Source organism: Phyllostomus discolor, chromosome 1 (assembly GCF_004126475.2).
Source record: "Phyllostomus discolor isolate MPI-MPIP mPhyDis1 chromosome 1, mPhyDis1.pri.v3, whole genome shotgun sequence".
In the NCBI taxonomy this organism is placed as follows: domain Eukaryota; kingdom Metazoa; phylum Chordata; class Mammalia; order Chiroptera; family Phyllostomidae; genus Phyllostomus; species Phyllostomus discolor.
The window spans coordinates 169202930-169224210 of NC_040903.2; the positions used below are offsets into that span (position 1 = coordinate 169202930).

At 35.4% G+C, this 21281-nt stretch overlaps 1 protein-coding gene and 1 long non-coding RNA gene across 15 annotated transcripts in view; one reads left to right on the forward strand and one right to left on the reverse strand.

Annotated features, from left to right (window-relative positions):
• The window catches only part of SLTM (SAFB like transcription modulator), a 46156-nt gene that overhangs the window by 17177 nt on the left and 7698 nt on the right, over positions 1–21281 (reverse strand). For 2 of the 14 annotated variants that reach the window (XM_036034120.1, XM_036034101.1), the window contains exons 3-10: positions 17196–17281; positions 15425–15466; positions 14132–14329; positions 13198–13245; positions 6499–6526; positions 4700–5168; positions 4046–4095; positions 1213–1331 (exon numbers count right to left, since the gene is read on the reverse strand). In XM_036034120.1, the coding sequence (XP_035890013.1) occupies positions 1213–1331; positions 4046–4095; positions 4700–5168; positions 6499–6526; positions 13198–13245; positions 14132–14329; positions 15425–15466; positions 17196–17281 (1040 nt within the window). The remainder of the gene's footprint in view (positions 1–1212; positions 1332–4045; positions 4096–4699; positions 5169–6498; positions 6527–13197; positions 13246–14131; positions 14330–15424; positions 15467–17195; positions 17282–21281) is intronic. The other 12 variants (XM_036034106.1, XM_036034154.1, XM_028507378.2 and 9 more) reach the window with 10 other exon arrangements.
• Positions 14676–15047, forward strand: LOC118502253. Its single transcript, XR_004904959.1, has 2 exons — positions 14676–14804; positions 15016–15047. It is a non-coding gene; the product is annotated as an uncharacterized LOC118502253 (long non-coding RNA).

Below are 21281 nucleotides of genomic sequence, written 5' to 3' on the forward strand. Positions count from 1 at the left end.
TTCTATAAAATGAATAGTTAGGAGATATAAGGCAGAGATGGGGGAGTGAGAGAAAAGGTAAGAGAGAACAATCTAGTGCGCAACAAAGAGGAACACAGACAGAATTCCAGAAAGAGGTAAACGGGATTTAGTAGGCTGTATGGTGTAGGTAGCCGGAAACTCAGCTTTTTTATCTTCAACTCTGTGAAAGACCCAACTTGCCCCAACAGCAATTTTATCAAGTGTATGGTATCCTTAAATAGTTTTAGTCCTCAAAAACGTCAACCTCATAATGATGTTTTTATATCTCTAATAATAAATCACTGAAAATAAAACAAAAAGTATATCATGGCTGATAATGGGATAATTCTCAGTGTTCTGTATCTGTATGATCTTTTGAATTAAATTAGAAAACAAACAAAACCCCGTCAACTCCTAAAATTAACAGAATAGATTTTTATAATATTCATAAATGGGTATTCACCAATATTGCTTAATAAATACTGGAAAGCCTACCACCCGTACACATAGCAGATAAGGTCCCTGTCACCAAGGAGCTCACCCTGGAGAAGGTTAACATAGGATGCATGTTTAAATATCAGGTAGGAAGTAGTGAGTGCCCTAAGGGTTACAGATTAATTGTAATTCTGTCCAACAACTATTAATTAAATGTTCAGTTCCTTACTATTTTCCTCTTCTGTTAGTTATTCCTTATGTCAGAGAAACTTTTCCTAACCACAGTAAAGCCTTTCCTGTTGCTCTCATAGTACCCGGTGGTCTTTTGTCATAGCACATATCACCCCGATTAAGTATGTTTTTACCAGTTTTACATTTTTCTCCAGAACTATACTGGAAATTATGGTAATAGGAACTATGCAATTTTTGTTTTGTCTAATTCTACATCGCACTGCCTAATACTAGTCTGCCTATATCTTCCAGGTGACCAGATCAGCTTCAGCAGTTCTAGGTCCTAGGAAAGTCATGATGAACTTGATGAATCAAACTCAGTCCTTGACTTAAGTGGGCTCAAAAAATGAACTTTTAATACAAAGATCCTCAGGGCTCAGAGTGACATGATATAATAAAACTCACCATTACCAAAGAACTCAATAATTATGCTTATAACAGTCCTAAGAGAAACAAGAAATTAGAAGATTCTGTATAATACTGTCTTGAATAAACCCGTTTCAAATGGAGATACTAAAGATGGGTAAAAAGGTAAAAAGAATGTACCTTGCCATATTTGCCAAAGAGGTTCTTCAAATCAGCAGCTTTGGTATTAGAAGAAAGTCCACTAACCCAGATATTTTTAGTTGAGCCTCCACTGCTACCACTAGTACTGCTTGTACTTCCTAGGATTTAATATCAGACATTTAAGTATCTCAACTGGAGTTTTAAAAACAAAATTATTAGAACAAGTCTTTCAAACTTATAAAAACCTCTCTTTTAACTGTGACAATATAACCTTACTATATCAAAACCAACCACAATAATAATAGGCAATACAACTACAGTAAGGAGTCAAGTCTGAACACTGCATACTTCCTACTACATGAGTTTTAAGTGGGTAAAAAAATCAACTACATGTCTTGGACTTTTGCTGTTAAGTGTTAATAAATTATACTCTACCACTGAACTAAAAAAATACAGGCAACCAGGAAACAGCCATCTAGGAATATAAGACTGTTTAATTACCCGTATTTGTTATGGGCTTATGGGAAAAATTGGGAGCGCAAGAGGGAAAAGTCAAAGCAAGGGATAAACTGTTTTCAATAATTTAAATGTTTAATAACAAAGACTAACCAACCAGCTCACCTTCATTCTCTATTAGAGAAAGAGTAAGAGAAAGTGGGAATTATATACAGTTGGATAATGTTGGATTTAATACAACACAATCTTATAAAACAAATTACAGGAGTAAGAACAGAAACCTTAACATTCTTTTAGAATAGACAAATGGTAATATGAATCACTTCTGTATTATTTCCATATACAAACTACAGTTTCACATATATAGATGCCATTTCTTAGAACACAGGTCTAGTTAGTCACCTTTCAGTGCTTTTCTTCAAATGTGCTGTTATAAAAGGGGAATTTCATTCATGTGACTTTATTTGGAAATTAATCATTACCAACTTTAAGAGAAGCAATATATAAGCAATTTAAAGTAACAATTTTAATAACTTCAAGTTAATATATGTAGAAAGAATAAAATTTTCAATATTTTTAAAAGCTACATGCCACAAGTTTTAGTTGAAAAATTAGTCACTGTAGGCCCTGACCAGGTAGCTAGCTCAGTTGGTTAGAGCATCATCCTGGTACACCAAGGCTGTGGGTTTGATACCTGGCTAGGGCACATACAAGAATCAACCAACCAATGAATTCATAAATAAGTGAAATAACAAAATCACTGTTTCTCTTTCTCTGTCTCTCCCCATCTCCCTCTCTCTAAAATCAATAAATTAAAACTTTAGTGCTGGCTGGTGTAGCTCAGTGGATTGAGCACAGGCTGTGAACCAAAGGGTCACCAGTTCAATTCCTAGTCAGGGCACATGCCTGGGTTGCAGGCCAGGTCCCCAGTATGGGGCACATGAGAGGTAACCACACATTGATATTTCTCTCCCTCTCTCTCCTCTTCCCCCCTCTCTAAAAATGAATAAATAAAATATTTTTTAAAAATACTTTAAAAAATTTAGTCAATTGTAGACTTATGAAAAGACAACATATACCTGACTTCAGTATTTTAAATATTAATGGTTGCTGCATTTCTATTCTTAAGGAACACATTTATCAAAAGGATCTGTTTTATGTTATGAAATGTTAACCAGAAGTTTGTGTATCTTTTTTAAAATTTATTTTATTTTTATTTATTTTAGTTTTTATCTTAATTGTTGTTCAAGTACAGTTTTCTGTCTTTTACTACCATCCCAGCCCACCCCCCCCCATGTATCTTTTTTATGTTACCAGTAACATGTGGGCCCACATACTTCTCTGATTACAGATTTAAAAATTTTTAATAAGAAAAAGTTAACATTTAACCGAGACTGTTGCTTCTGAATTTAAAGGATAACACTTAATAAATTTATTATATCTTACCTATTGACCAAAGCTGTAAGGGACAGCTTGTATTGCAATTAACTATAATTTAATAAATCAATTTTTAAATTTCCAATGATTAAAATATTCCAAGAAAATACACTAAATGAACTATACAGGACATATAACACTCCTCTTGGGGGCCAATGAAGAGGCAGTTTAGGACAGTGTATTACCTGAATGGTATTATATCTCTAAAAATGCTTTTTTAGAAAACAAGAAATATTTTTCATGTAGGCAGCAAATAGTTTCATGCAAGATGAAACTACAGTGCATGGCCGTTAGATAACCAGAGACTTCCCAACAAGTAACAAAAACCAATCAAATATTGCACCTTTAAACTTACAAGAATTTTAAATAAAACTATTTTCCTTGTAAGATTTCCATCAACACACAGTAAGTCAAATTAGGAAGTGAATTCTGAAGAATTAAAACATACTACATACTATGTTTCTAGAAGTGTGCCCTGATTTGAAGAATGAAAAACATAAAACCAAAAGTTAAAGACTGATTTTCTTTTAAATATTATACTCCACAAGCATACACAAGTATAATTCATAGCATATTTCCTACTAGAAAGAACAGGGGAAAGGCTGTGGTAGTGCATAGGGGTTACAAATAACTACAACTGAAAATACCTCTGAAACTATAATTTAATTTTTAATTTCAGAAATAAGAAAATGAAATATCTATTACACTAATATCCAATACACTTGCTTGAAAACAGGGTTAAGAACACATCCAAATGGGTCTTAAACTCGAACCAGTTTACAATTAACCAAAGAGTAATGCTTTTTAATCACACCAAGGGTACATTGTAGTCGAACTCCATGGTTTACACAAAGGCCATCCAAAATTTTTAGCATGTCAATTTTAAGGACTAAATGTTAAAGAAAACCACATGCAATTATTAATTTTTTAATAAAATTAAGCATTTACCACTGAAATACGTAGGAAAAGAATCCATTACCTTTGTCATCTTTGGATGATGTCTTGCTGTCTTTAGATTCCTTTGAAGAGCTAAAGAAGCAAATCACCAGAAGAAAATTGAAAACAAAAACAAAGAAACAAAATCGAACAGCTTGATATTGACTATATTTCAAACTGGTACTATTCATACAAGTTAACAATTCCAAAGGCCTAGATTAGGTTATTTGAACAAATGATTCCCTTAGGATTCTTGCACTGATTTTCCCCAAGATGCCTGAAGATCTAGATTTTCTGACAATTCTATTCAGTGGATATATGGCCATCTTCTCCAGATTTCAGAACTGGGACTTGACTTCATTTTGTGTTGTTAGGACTGATAGTTGTTCATTAACCATCATCACAAGGATTTTTAAAAATAAAACACAAAAAAATTGTCAATTTGAAAAAAAAAACAAAAAAACAACAAAAAAAACAAATATATGCTGACAATTCGACAATGCAATCAGTAGAACACACTGCATATTACGAAGATCTTGAAATTTTTTTAAAGTAACTTATGACGGTCAAAAATATTATAGGCAGGATCATAAGTACTAATTACTGCACATGGTCTTGAAGCCACCCCCTTAATGTAGAGTGATCTTATTGAATGCTGGAATTCAGTATCGTAAAGAACTGACATAGAAAAACAAACCTCTTTGCTTGACCAGAGGCCCCAGTAGACGAGGGCCCTTTCTTCAAAGTATCCTTTTCTTTGTCTCCAGATTCTGCTTTCTTAGAACTTTCTCTGGCTTCCTTCTCGACAGGATCACCCTTCACGCAGTCTTCCTTCTTACCATCTTTACGGTTCGCATTCATCTCATAATCCTTGCTTTCCTTCTCCGGGCTCTGTGCAATGGTGTCCTGCCCGTCTTTTGGCTTACTTGCTTCAGAATCTGTAATTTTCACATTTTTACCTGTTTCTAGGAGGTCATCACCATCAAAATCCAGAGTGATGGCATCTTCAGCCTGGATTGTGACCGAGATGTTGTCATCCTCAGCTTCTTTCACTGTCGCATTAGCTTCCATCGCTTCATGAGCTGTGTGATCAGCCTCAGATAGGTTCCCTTCTGAAGGAAGAGGTTTAGATACTTCTTGTGTACCATCACCAGAACCTGCTATATCTAAGAGGATTTAACAGGAATAAATATGGCAAAACAAGAAGTTTAAACAATTTCATATTCATAACCTAGAATAGGACCTAGAAAATATAAAGCCAGTTATTAGCACTGATGGAAGGTTAGGGAAAAAAAAAACACAAGGGTATTAACTAATATAAACAATCCTTTACCCAGGATCACTTATTCTTCATGGAAAAAAAAATGATCTCTACATACAGATACCAAACAACAAAAATGAGAAAAGGGTTCCATCCTGAGGATACCAGCTCTTCATTTCTGGTTGTAAGTTAATAGCACATGGAAGATTTTTTTCCTTCATGAGACAGTGATAAACGTGAAGATTTGTTATTCAGTGTTCAAATCATCTTGGGATTTAGTCCTGGTGACCTTCAGAACTCCCATGGTGACGTCTTGAAAGGTCACAGCCTGAGGATATCGGTCAGTCTTCGAAGTATTTCAGGGCCCCATATTTTACATTCTTCTTATTCAGTTCTTGGGTAGTCCAGAATCGTATGGAAAACTGCTACAAAAGGCTCCGAAGATGGCCTGCTCCATTATGTTCAGGAAATCGGTTATTTCCAGTCTTCATCCTGTCCAGTCAGTCCCGTGGTTATAGTTTTCAAAGGTGTCTCACATTCCCCCAAAATGGAAAGGCTTCATTTCAGGTCTGTGAGATTTTCAGTCAGTAGCTTTCCTTCATCATTGCCTCTAGGCTTTTTTACTCTCTCCTGCTTAGAACCCTGCTCCAGGTCCTTTCTAGTCCAAAGGAGGGTCCAAGAACACTCCCATAATCTTGTACTGACCACATGTATTGCTACAATGTCCCTGTAATTGTATTATTGGATGCCACAGCTCTCCTAAAGTACTAAAACTGTCAGAAGATTGTATGTAAGTTTGTCTAAGCAGCAAACAAAAAGTCAGTCTCCTGGTTACCCACCATTTTTAGGAAGAGTTGCCAAATTAACTATCCACATATATGCTACAACTCCAATAAGCACGTATGAGTTACTGTAGTGCCAGTCTTATGATATAATCAACTTACCGTATCCTGAAAGTCATTTTTTTTAATTAAAATTGGGTTAAATAAAAAATGGCATTGTCCACTTCAGTAACTGATATGTACTGATAAGTTAGAATGTATCTTAAATATGAAAAGAAAATTAAAGCCAATCGAAAAATAAACCAAGATTCTAACTTAATTCGCTAAGTTGATGAATTTGAAAATAAACTTATTTCAAAAATAAGACTTCAAATAAGGTATGCCTTATTTTCACACAATGTGCTGTTTCTCTAAATGTCAGCAATTTTAAACTCTACTCAGCGTCACACATACCTTTCTCACTTTCTTCTTCCTCACCATCCTGAAAGTCAAAGAATAATCCAATGTAAAATGATTTCACTTAAAACTGGATTTTAGTAGTAGTATAAAATCAGTCATCTTAAATTAGTATATAATTTAGCAATATTAATTAGAGATACCAATCACTAACAAATGTAGAATATTCCAATAAAAACCACAGCCCATTTAGAGAAATGCCTAATATATGTGATTTTAGACAAGAAAACAGGCAAATCCATCAAAAATGAGTTCAACAATGTACTGGATTATTTCTTTTCAGTATTCAAAGCTGGTTTATATATCACAAATATTACTCATGTTAAAAGCTGCCAATAAAAAGAATGACCTGATTATTTTATGTAACTCAGCTCACTCTTAAGGCATATTATTCAAAATCTTAGTATCAGAAAATAAACCTGAAGACATACACTTTCATGAGCTTAAATGTATATTAATATAAAATAAACAACAAAAAAAACCCACACTCCCCTTTTAGGTATCTCAGAAGAAAGACTACAAATGCAGTTATTTTCAAATTTGTCCTTCTTAGCTATTAAAAATGAGTTCACAGTTGTCACAGACACTGGTGTCCAGCCACTTAAAACAGGGTGTTTGTGCTATATAGGTAATCAAAATAAGTAAAACAGTCTTTTTAAATGACTGATTTTAAAATACGTGACCTTCACCTGATCTAAAATTAAACATGTGCTAGCTTGAACAGGAATACCACAAAGGGAAAAATATTATTTACACCAAGCAAACAAATACTGCAGAATCCCTAATAGAATCACACAAAGACAGAACCAAATTAAAGATCATATTGAATAAGCAAAGTAATATGCATTATAATCCCAGTACTGAAAAAATTAAGGATGTTTTAATTTACAACTTTAAAAATAAAACCTGTGTAGAAATAGGTCATTTTCAGTCAGGGTGGTGTGCATTTACCACATACAAAGCCTCAGGGTAGTGGTTCTCAAACTCTGAGTCTGTCTGTATCAGTATCCCTGGAAGGGCTTGTTAAAACACAGGTTGCTGAGCACCAACCCCAGAGTTTCTGATTCAGGCCAGGAGTAGGGGTTGAGAATTTGCACCTCTATCAAGTTTTCACGGGATGCTGATGCCGCTGGTCCGGGGACTACAATTTAAGAACTACTCACAGGCTTGTAGAGTGACAGCCTAGCAGTGAAAGAAGACTTACAGCAACATTTAACCATATATACAACTTTAAATGGCATATTTATCTTATAACACAATTTTAGATTCATATAAAAGCATGTATTCCTTAAAATAGCAAATATTTTATCATATGCTCAAATTACATTTGGATAACTACTGTATTCTAAGAAATCATTTTAATGACGTTTTTAACTTTAAGTTAACCCACAAGTGCCCCAATTAAGGAATGACCACTTGTTTCACAAACTAAAGTAACATTACGGAAGCCACAAACAATGAACCCACACAGCCACACGCTTAGAAAGTAAAATAGCCCAAAATAAGTTGATTATTGATAGCAATGTAAATCCTATTTTATTACATAAGTCCATTATATTGTGTTCTAATAATCTCAATTGTTGTACTATATTATTTTATTTAAATGAAGTGCACTGAATTTAGTTGTAATCATTATGTTTCTAATCTGCAATACTTGGAAAGGAAAGAAAAATGCTTAACTTGGGCGGAGTGATTGGCAGGATGAGCTGCGCTGCAATTATTGGTAAGTCTTTTTCTTACAAGTTCACCTTGACTTTAGTGATTTATCTTGGAGGGATAAACTGCAATTCCTTAACTTCTACATAAAAGGAGAACAAATGGACTTCGGGAATGCAACTTGCCTCTCCTTTGTATGCCTGTGATGCCATCAGCACACTTCCAAGTTAATCTTTTAAAGATGAAATATTGATAGGTTCAAGGAAAAAATGGCCAAATTATTTGCTGTTCTATAAAGTTTAAATAATGTGTTAAAAAACCCCTTTCTGCTATAGTGCCTACCAATTAGAAATGTTATTTCTAGCTGCTAAACTACCTTGTAAGGTTTGCCTTACTTGGCTGAAGGGATTTTAGATATTCTAATTATTCAACATGTTTTCTGAAGGATTTCATAACTTTAGTTTCTCAAAAACAGTGCTGTATTGCATGTACTTAAATGTCCCTAGGAGAAGACTCTTACCCAGCTCCTAGAACATAAAACCAATTACCACAGGGGTGAAGCATAAACAACTAGGCTAGCAGAAAAGATGAGCCAGCTATCACTGCACATTTATTTTACTGTGCGGTTACATGCAGTAAACATAGCGCTACCAAGGGTAAGCCAAGAGTCAAAAATAACTCTAAAAACCTTTGCAATAAGGAAACAAAGCAAGAAACACAAGGAAGAAAGTGGGAAGTTTCCTGTCTAAATGATATATGTGCACAGACATGACACAAACCCAAAGCTTCTCTATATCTTTTTATTTGTCCTGAGAGAAGCAGTGATTACTAAGAGATGAAGTCAAGGCTAAGACTTATTTTTCAGTTAACAAAGTGTTTGCTATGTACCCACTCCATTACCTTCCCCCAGGTTAACTTTGTGATGTGTGTGCGTTTTATATGCTAAGTAAGAAGAACACTTCTGGAAGGCTTCCCTGGACTTGTCTGTAAACACTGCAGTCAGCCTGGCTAATTTAAAACAAACCTTCAAAATAACCCTATCTATATGGCAATCTGCTAACGATCATGGGACACACAATATCTGGCACATAATAAGCACTCAATAAACAGTCGTTGAATAAATGTACTGAATAAACGTAGTGGGGATACCACTATTTTGAAGTGAAGGGATGGAACTAACCGCTCACTGCTGCACATGTGGAGAGCCTGACTGCAGCACTACAGAGGTGGTGCACGACAGCGCTCACGAGGCCACATTTACTAGTGTGCGGTGAGTTAGTGGAAAAGCTGCCGGAGGAGGCATATGAGACCTAGGTATTTATTCTGTCTTTACCACTGAAACAGTTTTACTCTGTGCTATTGTCATCTATCTAGGTGAAGTTCACATATAAAACAGAGATACCATATGACCTAAATGGGAAATACAGAATGAAATAAGATAATGGATGTAAAAAGTTCTTTGTAAAAGGTAAAACATTACATAAGAGAGATAATAGAGAAAGCTTTATGGAGGAGATGGAGATAAATCTGGCTTTGAGAAACATATAGACTTCTCAAAAAAAAGGAAAGGCCCTTCCAGTTAGTAAAACATTAGGGGCAAAGGCAAACAGAGAAAAGAACATTCATGGTGTGATCACAGAAGACAGAAGAGACTGAGACTAGAGGAAGTTTTTGAGAATTAAAGCATTAGCAAATATAAATATTTTTGAGAAAAATTTCCAGAAAATTCCCAAGTAACTGGTGTCTTAAAGGTAGTAAAACAATAGTACAAATAAACGCTAAACACACATGTACCGTGTATGTGCCAGGATCTGACTAATTAATCCTCATATCAATCTAACAGGTAAGAATTATAATGTTTATTTTATATACATAGAAATTGACTAAGAGAACCTGCCCCAAACCACAACATTGTCAGTTAACTAATTAAAGTATAATTCATACCAAATTCTATCTAGTGTGACAAACTGCCTAGAGGCTAAAATCTAAAGACAAAAGATTTAAGCTTCAAGTCAAAGCCTGAAGACTGGCTTTAAATAAATACATCTTTACATAAATACACTGACAATCTGCTTATATTTTTAAAGGTAAATAATAGAAGGATAAATTATGACTTTTAAAATCACCATTAAAGGATGGGTTAGGGGGACTTCTAGACATAACTTGTCTCATAGCTTTGACTTTGGAACCATGCAAATAATTTAAATAATTATAAAACTGGATCAAATTTTCTAACTTTTTATTTTGAAATAATTATAGACTCACAAGAAGTTGCAGATTAAATTTTTTAAAAAGCAACACCCAGGAGCCACAGTATTTTCCCCCCAGTGTTAATAATCAATATACTTAAATTAGAATGTGGCCATTTTGTTAAGCTTATAAAACTATAGTTCTGACTTTTTGGTTACAGGTTTTGGCTATTGTAAAAACGTTATTTTGAATATATTTTAAATTTTAAGAATAAAAGAAAAAAAATTTTGTTAAAAAGAAAAAGCAGCCCTGACTGGTGTGGCTCAGTGGATTGAGCCCCGACCTATGAACCAAAGGGTTGCTGGTTTGATTCCCTGTCAGATACATGCCTGGGTTGCGAACCAGGTAAGGTCTCCAGTGTGAGAGGTAACCACACATTGATGTTTTTCTCCTCCTCTTTCTCCCCCACTTCCCTCCAAAATAAATAAATAAAATCCTTTAAAAATATAAAAAATAAAATAATAATATGGGGGGATGGAAGGAAAAATCTAAAGATTAAAAGAGACCTGAATAGTTATTTCAATCAATCATAATGTATGGATCTTATTTGTTTCCAGATTCAAACAAAACCTGTTTAAAAAAAAACACTAAAGACAATTAAACATCTGAATATTAACTATATTTGATGAAATTAAAATTTTACATTAAGATAATATAAAAAATAAGAGTTCTCTTCTAGAGATACATAGTGGGAAATTTTAAGCAAAATATGATGTCCAGGACTTGTTTGACTAATGCAGAAAGGGAAAGTGAATGAAGCAGTTAATGAAATAAGACCACCCATGAGTTGGTAACAGCTGAAGCTGGGTGATGGTCCCACACTATCGTAGTATTCCTTAATGTACACAGTAAGACAATAGTCACATATTCACTAAGCATGCTTAGAAACAGTAGAACATTATAGGATCTTGGAACATTTATGTTTCTAGATGTTTTACTACAGAGTATTTAGAAAAAGGAAAAATGTCATATAACTTCAGGAGAATTCTCTGAAGATGTAACCTCTATCTTTTGATACAATAAAGTAAAACTTGCCCCTTGATGAGAAATAACTTTTTCATTATCAGGATAGAACAGGAGCAGGGCCATCTCTAACCCATGAATATTTGTGAGGTTAGAAAAAGACATCCATTCCTTAAGACATAATAAATATATGGACTATTATGTGAGTGGGGAGCCTTAAACATGATGCCTTCACACAACTCACAACCTGTACAACTATAGGACAGGCCCTTGATGGAAATTTAAAAAGCTAGTTGCCAAAGTATGAGGAGCCCAACTCCACCTTTTTGCAAATTAGTAATCTAGGTTGCTAGTATTACTAATGAGAGTTAATCTCCCTCATCTACTCTTTATCACTCAGAAATGCACATATTTGGAGACAGTGTAGATAACAAGTCTATAGACTTTCACAGGCCTAACATTTCCTTCCCAGGTAACTAAATTATCAGAAACATTTCTCCCAGAGCTGTAGTTCCTCCCCATCGCAATAAACACAGAGAGCCAATATATAGCCTCACCAGCATTGGTGGCTCACCGGCATGTCAAAGGCAAGAAAGCTGCAGGAAAGAAGGCATGACCAGAGGCAATGAGCTAATAAGCACCATAAATATAAACCCCACAATAGACACATTTAGTAAATATTACAGTGAGGAAAAAAACAGAACTGATCACTATTTTTCCTAACTCTGGTAAACAGAGGGAATCTCTATCTATACTTGAAAGTACATAATTTAGAGAGGATACATAAGATCCAGGCTAGGTAGCTCAGTTGGTTAGAGCATTGTTCCAATATGCGAAGGTTGCAGGTTCAATCTCTCATCAGGACACATACAAGAATCAACAAATGAACGCATAAGTGGAACAACAAACTAATGTTTCTTTCTCTCCCCTTCCTCTCTCTCTAAAAATCAACAAAATAAATAATAAACAGCATACATGAACAAGGGGCTCTTGAGTACAGGTAATAAGGAAAAAGACAAAGGATACTTTAAAAAACACTGCGGAAACTGAACTGTAAATGTCTGTTTACAGCATCTGTAGGTCATGCTTTAAAATGTACATTATATATATCACATATACCAAAAACACACTTTAACACACAGAAGAGTGGTCATTTTCAACACAGGATACATACCCCAAGTAAATTTCTAGATTTTTATTATTTTTATACCAGCTCCATCCTAGGAGTGTTAAATTAACAAAAATTTAAATAAGGCAGCCCTGGCTGGTGTAGCTCAGTGGATTGAGCGTGGGCTATGTACCAAAGCATCGCAAGTTTGATTCCCAGTCAGTGCACATGCCTGGGTTGCAGGCCACGACCCCCAGCAACCGCACATTGATGTTTCTCTCTCTCTCTCTCTCTTTCTCCCTCCCTTCCCTCTCTAAAAATAAAAAATAAATAAAATCTTAAAAAAACAATTTAAATAAGGCTTTAAATGGGGTTAGCATTTTTAAATTATTTATTTTATATCAAAGTTACAGAAAAAACCAAGCAGAATGTGGGCTTCCTGCAAGAGTGGTAATCAGAGTTGTTTTCTAGAAAAGATGGACTGCTTTCATTTTTATTCTGAAAATGGTAGAAAACTTGTTATAATAACTTCCAAATACCTTCATGGCAACAGAAACTTTGGCTGCCAATTTTAAGTATCTTGCATATACCACATAAATAACTTATCATTAAATTTAAGGCAGCTTTATGAATTAGAGAATTACGAAGTCAAAATAAGATTCCTCTTCCAAGCCCTTCCACCCACAATATCAAATTCATAGTACTAGATGTAAACTTACTTGGGCTGTTAGAAAGGTATCATCTTCACCTTCTTGAGCTTCAATTTCCTAAGTAAAAGGGTATACAATAGCTGCTTTACAAAATGTCTGGGTAACATGAGAATGCTTTTATGCTATACTCAATTACCACTCGCCTTGTGTTCCATACAGTGTCTATGATCCCATTGGTACTAAGTCAATGCTTAACAATTCAGACTATATTTTCTATGCCAACATAAAATCCGTCCCACTGATAAAGAATTAGGAAACTCTCTTTCTCGAGCCCTTCATTTACTAGGCAAGGTGAAAGAGAAGGGTTCTAGGCTGGACTAAGCACTGACAGCAGGGACTCTGTAACCCACCAATCTACTTAAGACACATTGTACTAACATACAGAGAAGCGGAACAAATCATCTACTTCATTCGAAGAATTTTAAAATTATATGTTTTAAATTATACTCTCAAAAGTAATCACCCCACCCGTGATAATAACCAAAGAAAATGCAAATTAATTATTTATATTTACTAAAGTAGCAAAAAAAAAATTATCACCAGGTAATGGTGGCAAGGTCAGAGCAAAACTGGTGCACTCATTCATACTGGGGTAAAAAAAACAACTTAAAACTTAAATGTTCCAAGTTAAAGGAGTGGCTATTAGACACAGAGAAAGCAGTTCAATATTAGTGTAAAACACAGATTATGAAGCTATTATATGGAAATATATAGAATTTTACATGGAATAAATAGCATAATAACTACTAAGTTATATATATATATATGAAAAATAAACAAAAATCAAAAAGGTCATCTTAGATGACAGGATTCTGGGCGACTATAACTTTAAAAATAAATTTTTTTTAAGAAGTCTGAGATTTCCACAGTGAGCTAGAAAAAAATACTTATTATTTAATACTTAATTTATCTGAGTCATGTTTTAAAAATACTGGCTAAAGACCTGACTTTCGATGTCCTCTTTCTCTATATCTTCTATTGCTTCTGCCTCTATTAATTCATGAGCTCTCTTGTTTTCTTCTGCAGAAAGTAATTCCTTGGAATGCATAGTTTCTTCTTCATTTTCACCAAACTCTTCAGAGTCCTTTAGTTCATCATTTCCATCTTGTTCATGTGCCTCTTGATTCTCCAATTCACAGTCCTTTTAATGGTAAGAAAATTTGGTACAACTAGAGGCAAAGTAGTGCAGGCTAGCCACCAAACATTTTTGGTAATTTACATCTCTACATGTTTTAAATTTTACCATATGTTGACATTATTCCTAAAGTCAAAGTTCAACCATTTTACCTTACATATTATATTAACTATGCCTTTAAAAATAGAGGGAGTCTAATACCAAGGTCACTAAACCACATACCTGAGTTACCGAATCTCTCGTACTAAACTACACATGAATTGGACTGCTACTACAGATGCTCTCAAGTTCCAGTTATTTAAGTTACCAATTGACACCCTAGGAGCTGTCCTAGAATATACGGCTTCAAAGAAATGACTTGATTTCTCCATGTGCCATACTTTACTTAACTTCAAAGACCCTAGAGGTAATATGTTATAAGGTTTATTTCTAATTAATAATAAGGAATCCCAAATGTGATACAAATGTCTGTTCTTCAAAAGTGTGCAAACAAGCCCTGGCTGGCGTAGCTCAGTGGATTGAGCATGGGCTGGGAACCAAAGTGTCCCAGGTTCGATTCCCAGCCAGGGTACATTCCTGGGTTGCAGGCCATAACCCCCAGCAACTGCACATTGATGCCTGTCTGTCTGTCTCTCTCTCTCTCTCTCCCCCCTCCCTCCCTTCCCTCACTAAAAAAAAAAAAAAAAAAAAAGTGTGCAAACAATTAACTTAAACGTATTTGTTTTAAAATCTATTACCACAATCTAGGCCACAATGCCAGTTAGGCAGAGGAGCACTGGTTGGGATTACGTCTCTGAGGGAATGTCTGTTTGCCTTTCAAAGTGTATAGGTACACGGTACTCCAGTAGAAACAAAGAAAGGCAGCAATCTGCTTGATTTCCTCTTTAACTACAGAAACAGGGTTGAAAGCAGTGAACATTCCTTCCTCTTTTCTTATTCTTATAGTAAATCTAGCAGGTTTAAGAAAAGGTTTCTGAGTTAAAAAAGAAAACGGCAGGGACATGGCTACTCATCATTCATAGCTGAACTGCAATGAGGGAAAAGAAATTTCCAAGGGGGCAGGCGAGAAAAGAAATACGATAGTTTTGGAATGTGGAGTACCTGGGGAGCAGGGCCTCTCTCGGATGACCCGCCGCACCACATCTGAGTGAGGGAGCACAGGGGATTGAAAGAGGAGTAGTGATTGTATGTCATAGAGGAGTGGGTACAAATAAGGAAAAATCAAGTTTAGTCACCAAGAGAAATTCAGCTAAAGTGCCTAACACTGACCATTCTCCTCGCTTAAAAATGGAAGCAAGCCCTGTATTACTCATCCATCTAGGCAATAGGTTATACTGACCCACCCCTGCTAGGAATTCCAAACTCAAAATTACCAACTCTGGAAGACAAGGAAAGTATATTAACTTAATGTCTATCAAATACATTGCATATGCTGATACTCACAAAGTAAACAAATATATAAAAAAGAAACTGAACATATATTTAAATAGGATTTTTTTAAAAAGTTCTTGCTCTTCTAGACGGTATGCCCAAGTTCATTTAATAGTAACACAAAAGCATCCTTTGCAGCACATAGTAGAGACAGCACTATTATGCTGAATAGGACTATATATCTCCTTGTTAACATTTCAAATGACTATGTTTATGAAATGAAGAACTGAAAGTTAGACATTTATAAATTAAAAGGTTTTTTACTAAGTACAATGTTTTTTTCCAGATTATGGGTACTTTTTGCTTAATCATGTAATCACTAGCAAAGACAGCTAGAGAAAAATAAGAATAAGGGAACAAACCTAAAGGAAGATATACCACAAGGAAAACAATACAGGGATTGAAGAACTCTCAATCAAACACAAGCTGATTTCAGGCATGCAATCTTCTATTTTAATGGATGCCTGGGAAAATATTGTCTAAAATTATCTGATTTCAGGGTTAACTTCTCAACCAAACAATTCTTTCTTCCTGTGCCTGCCCTCAAAGTGCAAAGTACAAAGTGTGATGTGTATGGTCTCTGTGTAACACGGGGAGCATAGAGACCTAGATGGGAGGAGAGATGGGCAGGTGAATGGACTCAGCTTTTTTTGTGGTGGAGCACGCGGGCTTCAAAGATGTTAGGACAATATGGATTAACTATGTACAGGGAACAAAACACATGGGGGTACCTGTGTACACAACTTAAGAGGAACACTGCTCATGAAATAATTCCTACAAATGCCACACTACTTAGGACCTAATGATCAGTAAGTAGCTGATCACGCTTCAGTCAACTGAAAACAAAAAAACCTTAACTATGAGTAAAAAATACTTGGTATACAAAACTGCCACTACCCCATTAAGATTACATACATTATTTTTCTGGCTGCTCAGTTTTAAATACATTCTTTTTTAGCCAAAAGACCTGAATTATTTATCTTTAAAGCACAAAACCATTTTGTTTATTTGATCTTTACCAAGTAGCAACACAACAGCAATTTTCTCTCTATTTTAAGGACACATTAATCTACATTCTGTGTATTGTATACGCAAGCTAATTGCAATGGGCAGATGAAAAATAAATTATCGATACCCTTCATGGCAGTACCTTGTCCAGGAACTAACACATCAATTGTTCTGTAGCTCTTACTCTGGCCCCTATCTCAGATTTCTACTTAAAAATCCAGACAAACATTAGTTTTAGCTTTATTCTCATTAAAGAAAGGTAAAGTTATTTACTATATTTTTCAACTATGAAAATTAATGAGAATGACAATATTACGTAAGTCTCTATATTGTACCTATATACTTCAGTAACGTTCAAGTAAAATGCATGAGTTCATCATGCAAAACGCTAGGCTCCAAATAAACATCTTAACCTGGGTAATTAACACTTTACCTTGACAAAAGCATCATCTTCCACAGAAGCATCTCCACTCAACTCATCTGCTTCCTGTTTTTTACCTGTGAAAGAAGGAAAATGGGCTAACAACCAATACTTAATTACTTTAAGAGCAAAAAACATCCAGAAGTGTATCCCGTAGTACCAGTCTCTACTCCCAATCATCTGACAAAGCCAATGCTGACTGCTTATAAGCTACCTGCCCGCGGCTGCCCCAAACAAAAAAAGCTTTAACAATGTCATGCTGTTTCACTAAAATAAACTGTGCAAATAATCAATCCTACATATGAACCCATCATCGTAACGGGCTTGACATATATAATACATTTTTCTTTCCACTACTCAAATTCCCTAGCATCAAGTCTCCCAGAAGTAGCAGAACCTTTCAATGGTGTTCCACTAACTGTAGATATAACCAGATGTCTGATAGCTAAGTTCAAGACTCATATCCCCCACCACCAAAGCCTTACCCTAAGTTCTCTTCAACAAGCTTTCTCTGAAATAAAACTCACACTTAATCTGTACCTTACAATCCATCAATTGATTATATATTGTCTTATATTCTTAAGTATATCTTGTTTCACCACTTAGAGAAAAAATTCATTAAGTACAGTGACTGCCTGTATGGTTATTTCATATTTCTCCAAATACCTACATACAAATAGTTCTGGGCCCTTAACATAATGATTGACTTAACTGATTTAGGCAAGTAGAAATTACTTCATAATGAAAACTGTTAACAGCTTCCAGATAGACTGTAGGCCTCCTCAACTCAACCCTCATCTTCAACTTTTAATTCACGGTTGAAACTTTAAAAATGTTCTTCATACAAAAAAAAACAAACAAACAAAATTTCCACACAGCCAATACTAAAAGTTTGTTTTCCAACTAGTCCACAAAAACCTACTTAATAATCCATAATGTACTAGAAATGCTGTTAAAAGCACAGCTCCTGGAAACTCACTATTTAAAAAAATATATTAATTCGCTTATTTTGAAATGTGCATGAATATTCTTTCCTGGGCCAATTTATCCCATCCTCTAAAAAGAACAGCCACACACCTATTCTCCAGCTGTGGAGACCTCAGGGTAGAGGGCTTGACAATGCAGTAACTATGTTAAAAAGTCAGGATCTTTCCCTTTCTCTAGCCTCTTCCAGGTATGTGAAAAACAAGATTTAAAAAGTGGGGACTTTTCTTTTGCCCACCGAGGTAAAAGAGGGCCTGCCCCTGCCCCTGAGGATGTGTGTGAATCAAAAGAGAAAGTGTGGAGCTTAGTACACCATTTGCTTCCTATCTGGAATGTTGGTGTTCGTATTTTAGGGAAAATATAAATTAGAAGTCACTATAAAAGTGACGACTAAGAAAGTCTGTTCATCAGAAAGTGTTTATTAATCTATTTAAAATTTTTAATGAAGATGTTCTTTCCCCAAGGGTTGGGGGTACAGTACCAGGAGTAAAAGAGTGCACTAAAATTCACAGTTACAGAGAGTTCCAAATATGGAAACTTATAAATGTTACCTTTGGGGAGAAATAAGCTTTTTAAAAATATAGGAACCTTTCTACCCACTCCAACCTCAATAGGCACCACCAAATAACCCACAGATTATTTACTCCTTACTATTACAAACTACTTTACAATTTGCAAAGCACTTTTTAAAAAGCTCAATTGATTTTTCCAAGCACCCTATGGTAATGGGACAGGTACTCACAACTTTACAAAAGAGAAGGGAGACTGAGAGGTTAAATAGCTTTCCCAAAGCTAGTTAAGTGGTGCTGTCAGAATGGAAGCCAAGGCTTCTCATTTCCAGTCCCAAATTCTTTCCACTACATCTTACTATGACCTACTTAAAAGACATTATTCTACTAAGGAGTGGTTAATTAACTCATTTTAAAGATATTATCTTTGAGATGGCAGCTCTCAGCAAGACAAACTATATACACTATACACTATGCATGCTCCACGATGAATTGCACTTCCTTTCGTTTACTTTAAAGGAAAATCAAATTACGCTCCAGCAACAAAAACAGCAAAGAAACAGCAGCAGTCACTACCATTGCTTAACTTGCTTCCATAGTCCAGGCGCTAGGATAAGTGCTTTATGTACAGTAATGTATTTATTTTATCCTCGTATCTGAAACTATATCCCCATTTCACAAAAACAGGAAACTAATGCTGAAAAGTTACCACATTACAAAACTAGTAAAGGCAATGCTCTGATTTAAACCCAGGCCTATTTCTACTCCTCAAAACCCACAAAACCATTAGATCTTCAAGTACTAAAACAGGCCAGTTGTTAAAAAATGTTATCATTTACTGTACACAGAGGTCCTATATAAGCCACATCTATAAAATTTTAAATGTGAGACTCACAGAGACTACATAATTTGCCCCATGACAAACAGGCAACAAGAGGCAGAGGTACACAAGAAGGTCCAAAATCACTACCCTTGCTGTTTCAACAGTTCTACCGCAGGAAAGCACCAGACATTTAATGTGTCATCAGCTTGGAAACATGAAAACCATAAGGACAGGTTTTGCATATTTACAGTGATGAAACTGCAGTAATAACCTGACAGGCACACTGAACAATATAGCTTGGACTGCTTTCATAATCTGTAACTTCGGGCTTGTTTTACACATCTGGAATTAAAAACTATACTGAAATAATTCTTTTATGAAAAAGTATCACCCTTCCCCTACACAAAAATATAAATCATATTTTAAAAAGCTATGATGTTCACCATCCAGCCTAGACCCTAGGTACTATGTAACAAGCAGATACTCAGGTATTATGTATTTCCTGACTTATAACAGTGTTAAGTCCAAAGCTAGATGCTAGTAGTAAACAAGGTCTGGATTTCTATTCAGTACTCAATAAAACAAAGAGGTGACGTGCCTCTTTGGTTTGGTGTGCCTCCCCATCCTGTCAGTATGTACTGTAAACTCCCAACTTTTATGGTACAAAGTACATCTATGGATTCCTAACTTTTATGTCACAGATGAGAAATAAAAAGAAAAACCAAATCCCCCTTAAATTCCAACAAGAAACACCACATTAGGCACATTTTTGTGTAGTGAGTAACCATTTTAATCCCTATCTCCCATTTAAGCTTGTGCTATAAAAGCTCTAACCAAATAATCTTTTGTCCTTCCAGGAATCTGTCATGTGCTGCAATAAATGTGAACTGGTCCAAAGGACAGTAGCACGACCAGGATGAGGGAGCTGACAAAGTTTCATGTAGTTACACCCTACTTTAATACTTGAGGAACAAAACTAGAAAGTAAACTGAGCAGTAAAGATATTCTTAAAAACAAAAATGCCCTGGCTGGTGTGGCTCAGTGGATTGAGTGCTGGACTGCAAATCAAGAGATCGCCAGTTTGATTCCCGGTCAGGGCACATGCCTGGGTTGTGGGCCAGGTCCCCAGTTGGGGCCATACAAGAGGCAATCACACATTGCTGTTTCTCTCCCTGCCTTTCTCCCTCCCTTCTCCTCTCTAAAAGTAAATAAATAAAATCTTAAAATAAAAAAGGAAGCAAAATGAACTTATCACACCTTACTATCATAGCAGTACCATATCAGTATTTTGAAATTACATAAAATACACTGGAGTTTGTCTGCATGACTTTAGGGTCTAAAGTAAAATGGCAAGGTAAAAATGTATACAACCACGGGAGGATGACACTAGAAACATCTCCTTATCTATGCAACTTAAATCTGTGTAGGTCCACAAATCCTTAAGGAAACTGCTTGGGCCAGACATGCTTTGGGACAAAGAATTTTCAGATTTTAGAAGAGTACAATGGTATATATACACCATTAATTAATCTCAACTTCCCAGGGGTGTCTGAAGTGTCTTTCAATCATTTACAGAAATATTTGTGCAATGAAACAGATGCAGATTCACACCAAATGGGATAAATCAAGAATATAAATAGCCTTAATTTTGCCACCGAACTTAGGAAAAAACTTGGTTCCCAGAACTTTTGTATTTCATAATTGTGCTTAAAGGATTCTGGATTGGCCCCAGAGAGGCGGCTTGGTTGGTTCAAGTGTCAACACAATATGCCAAGGTTGTGG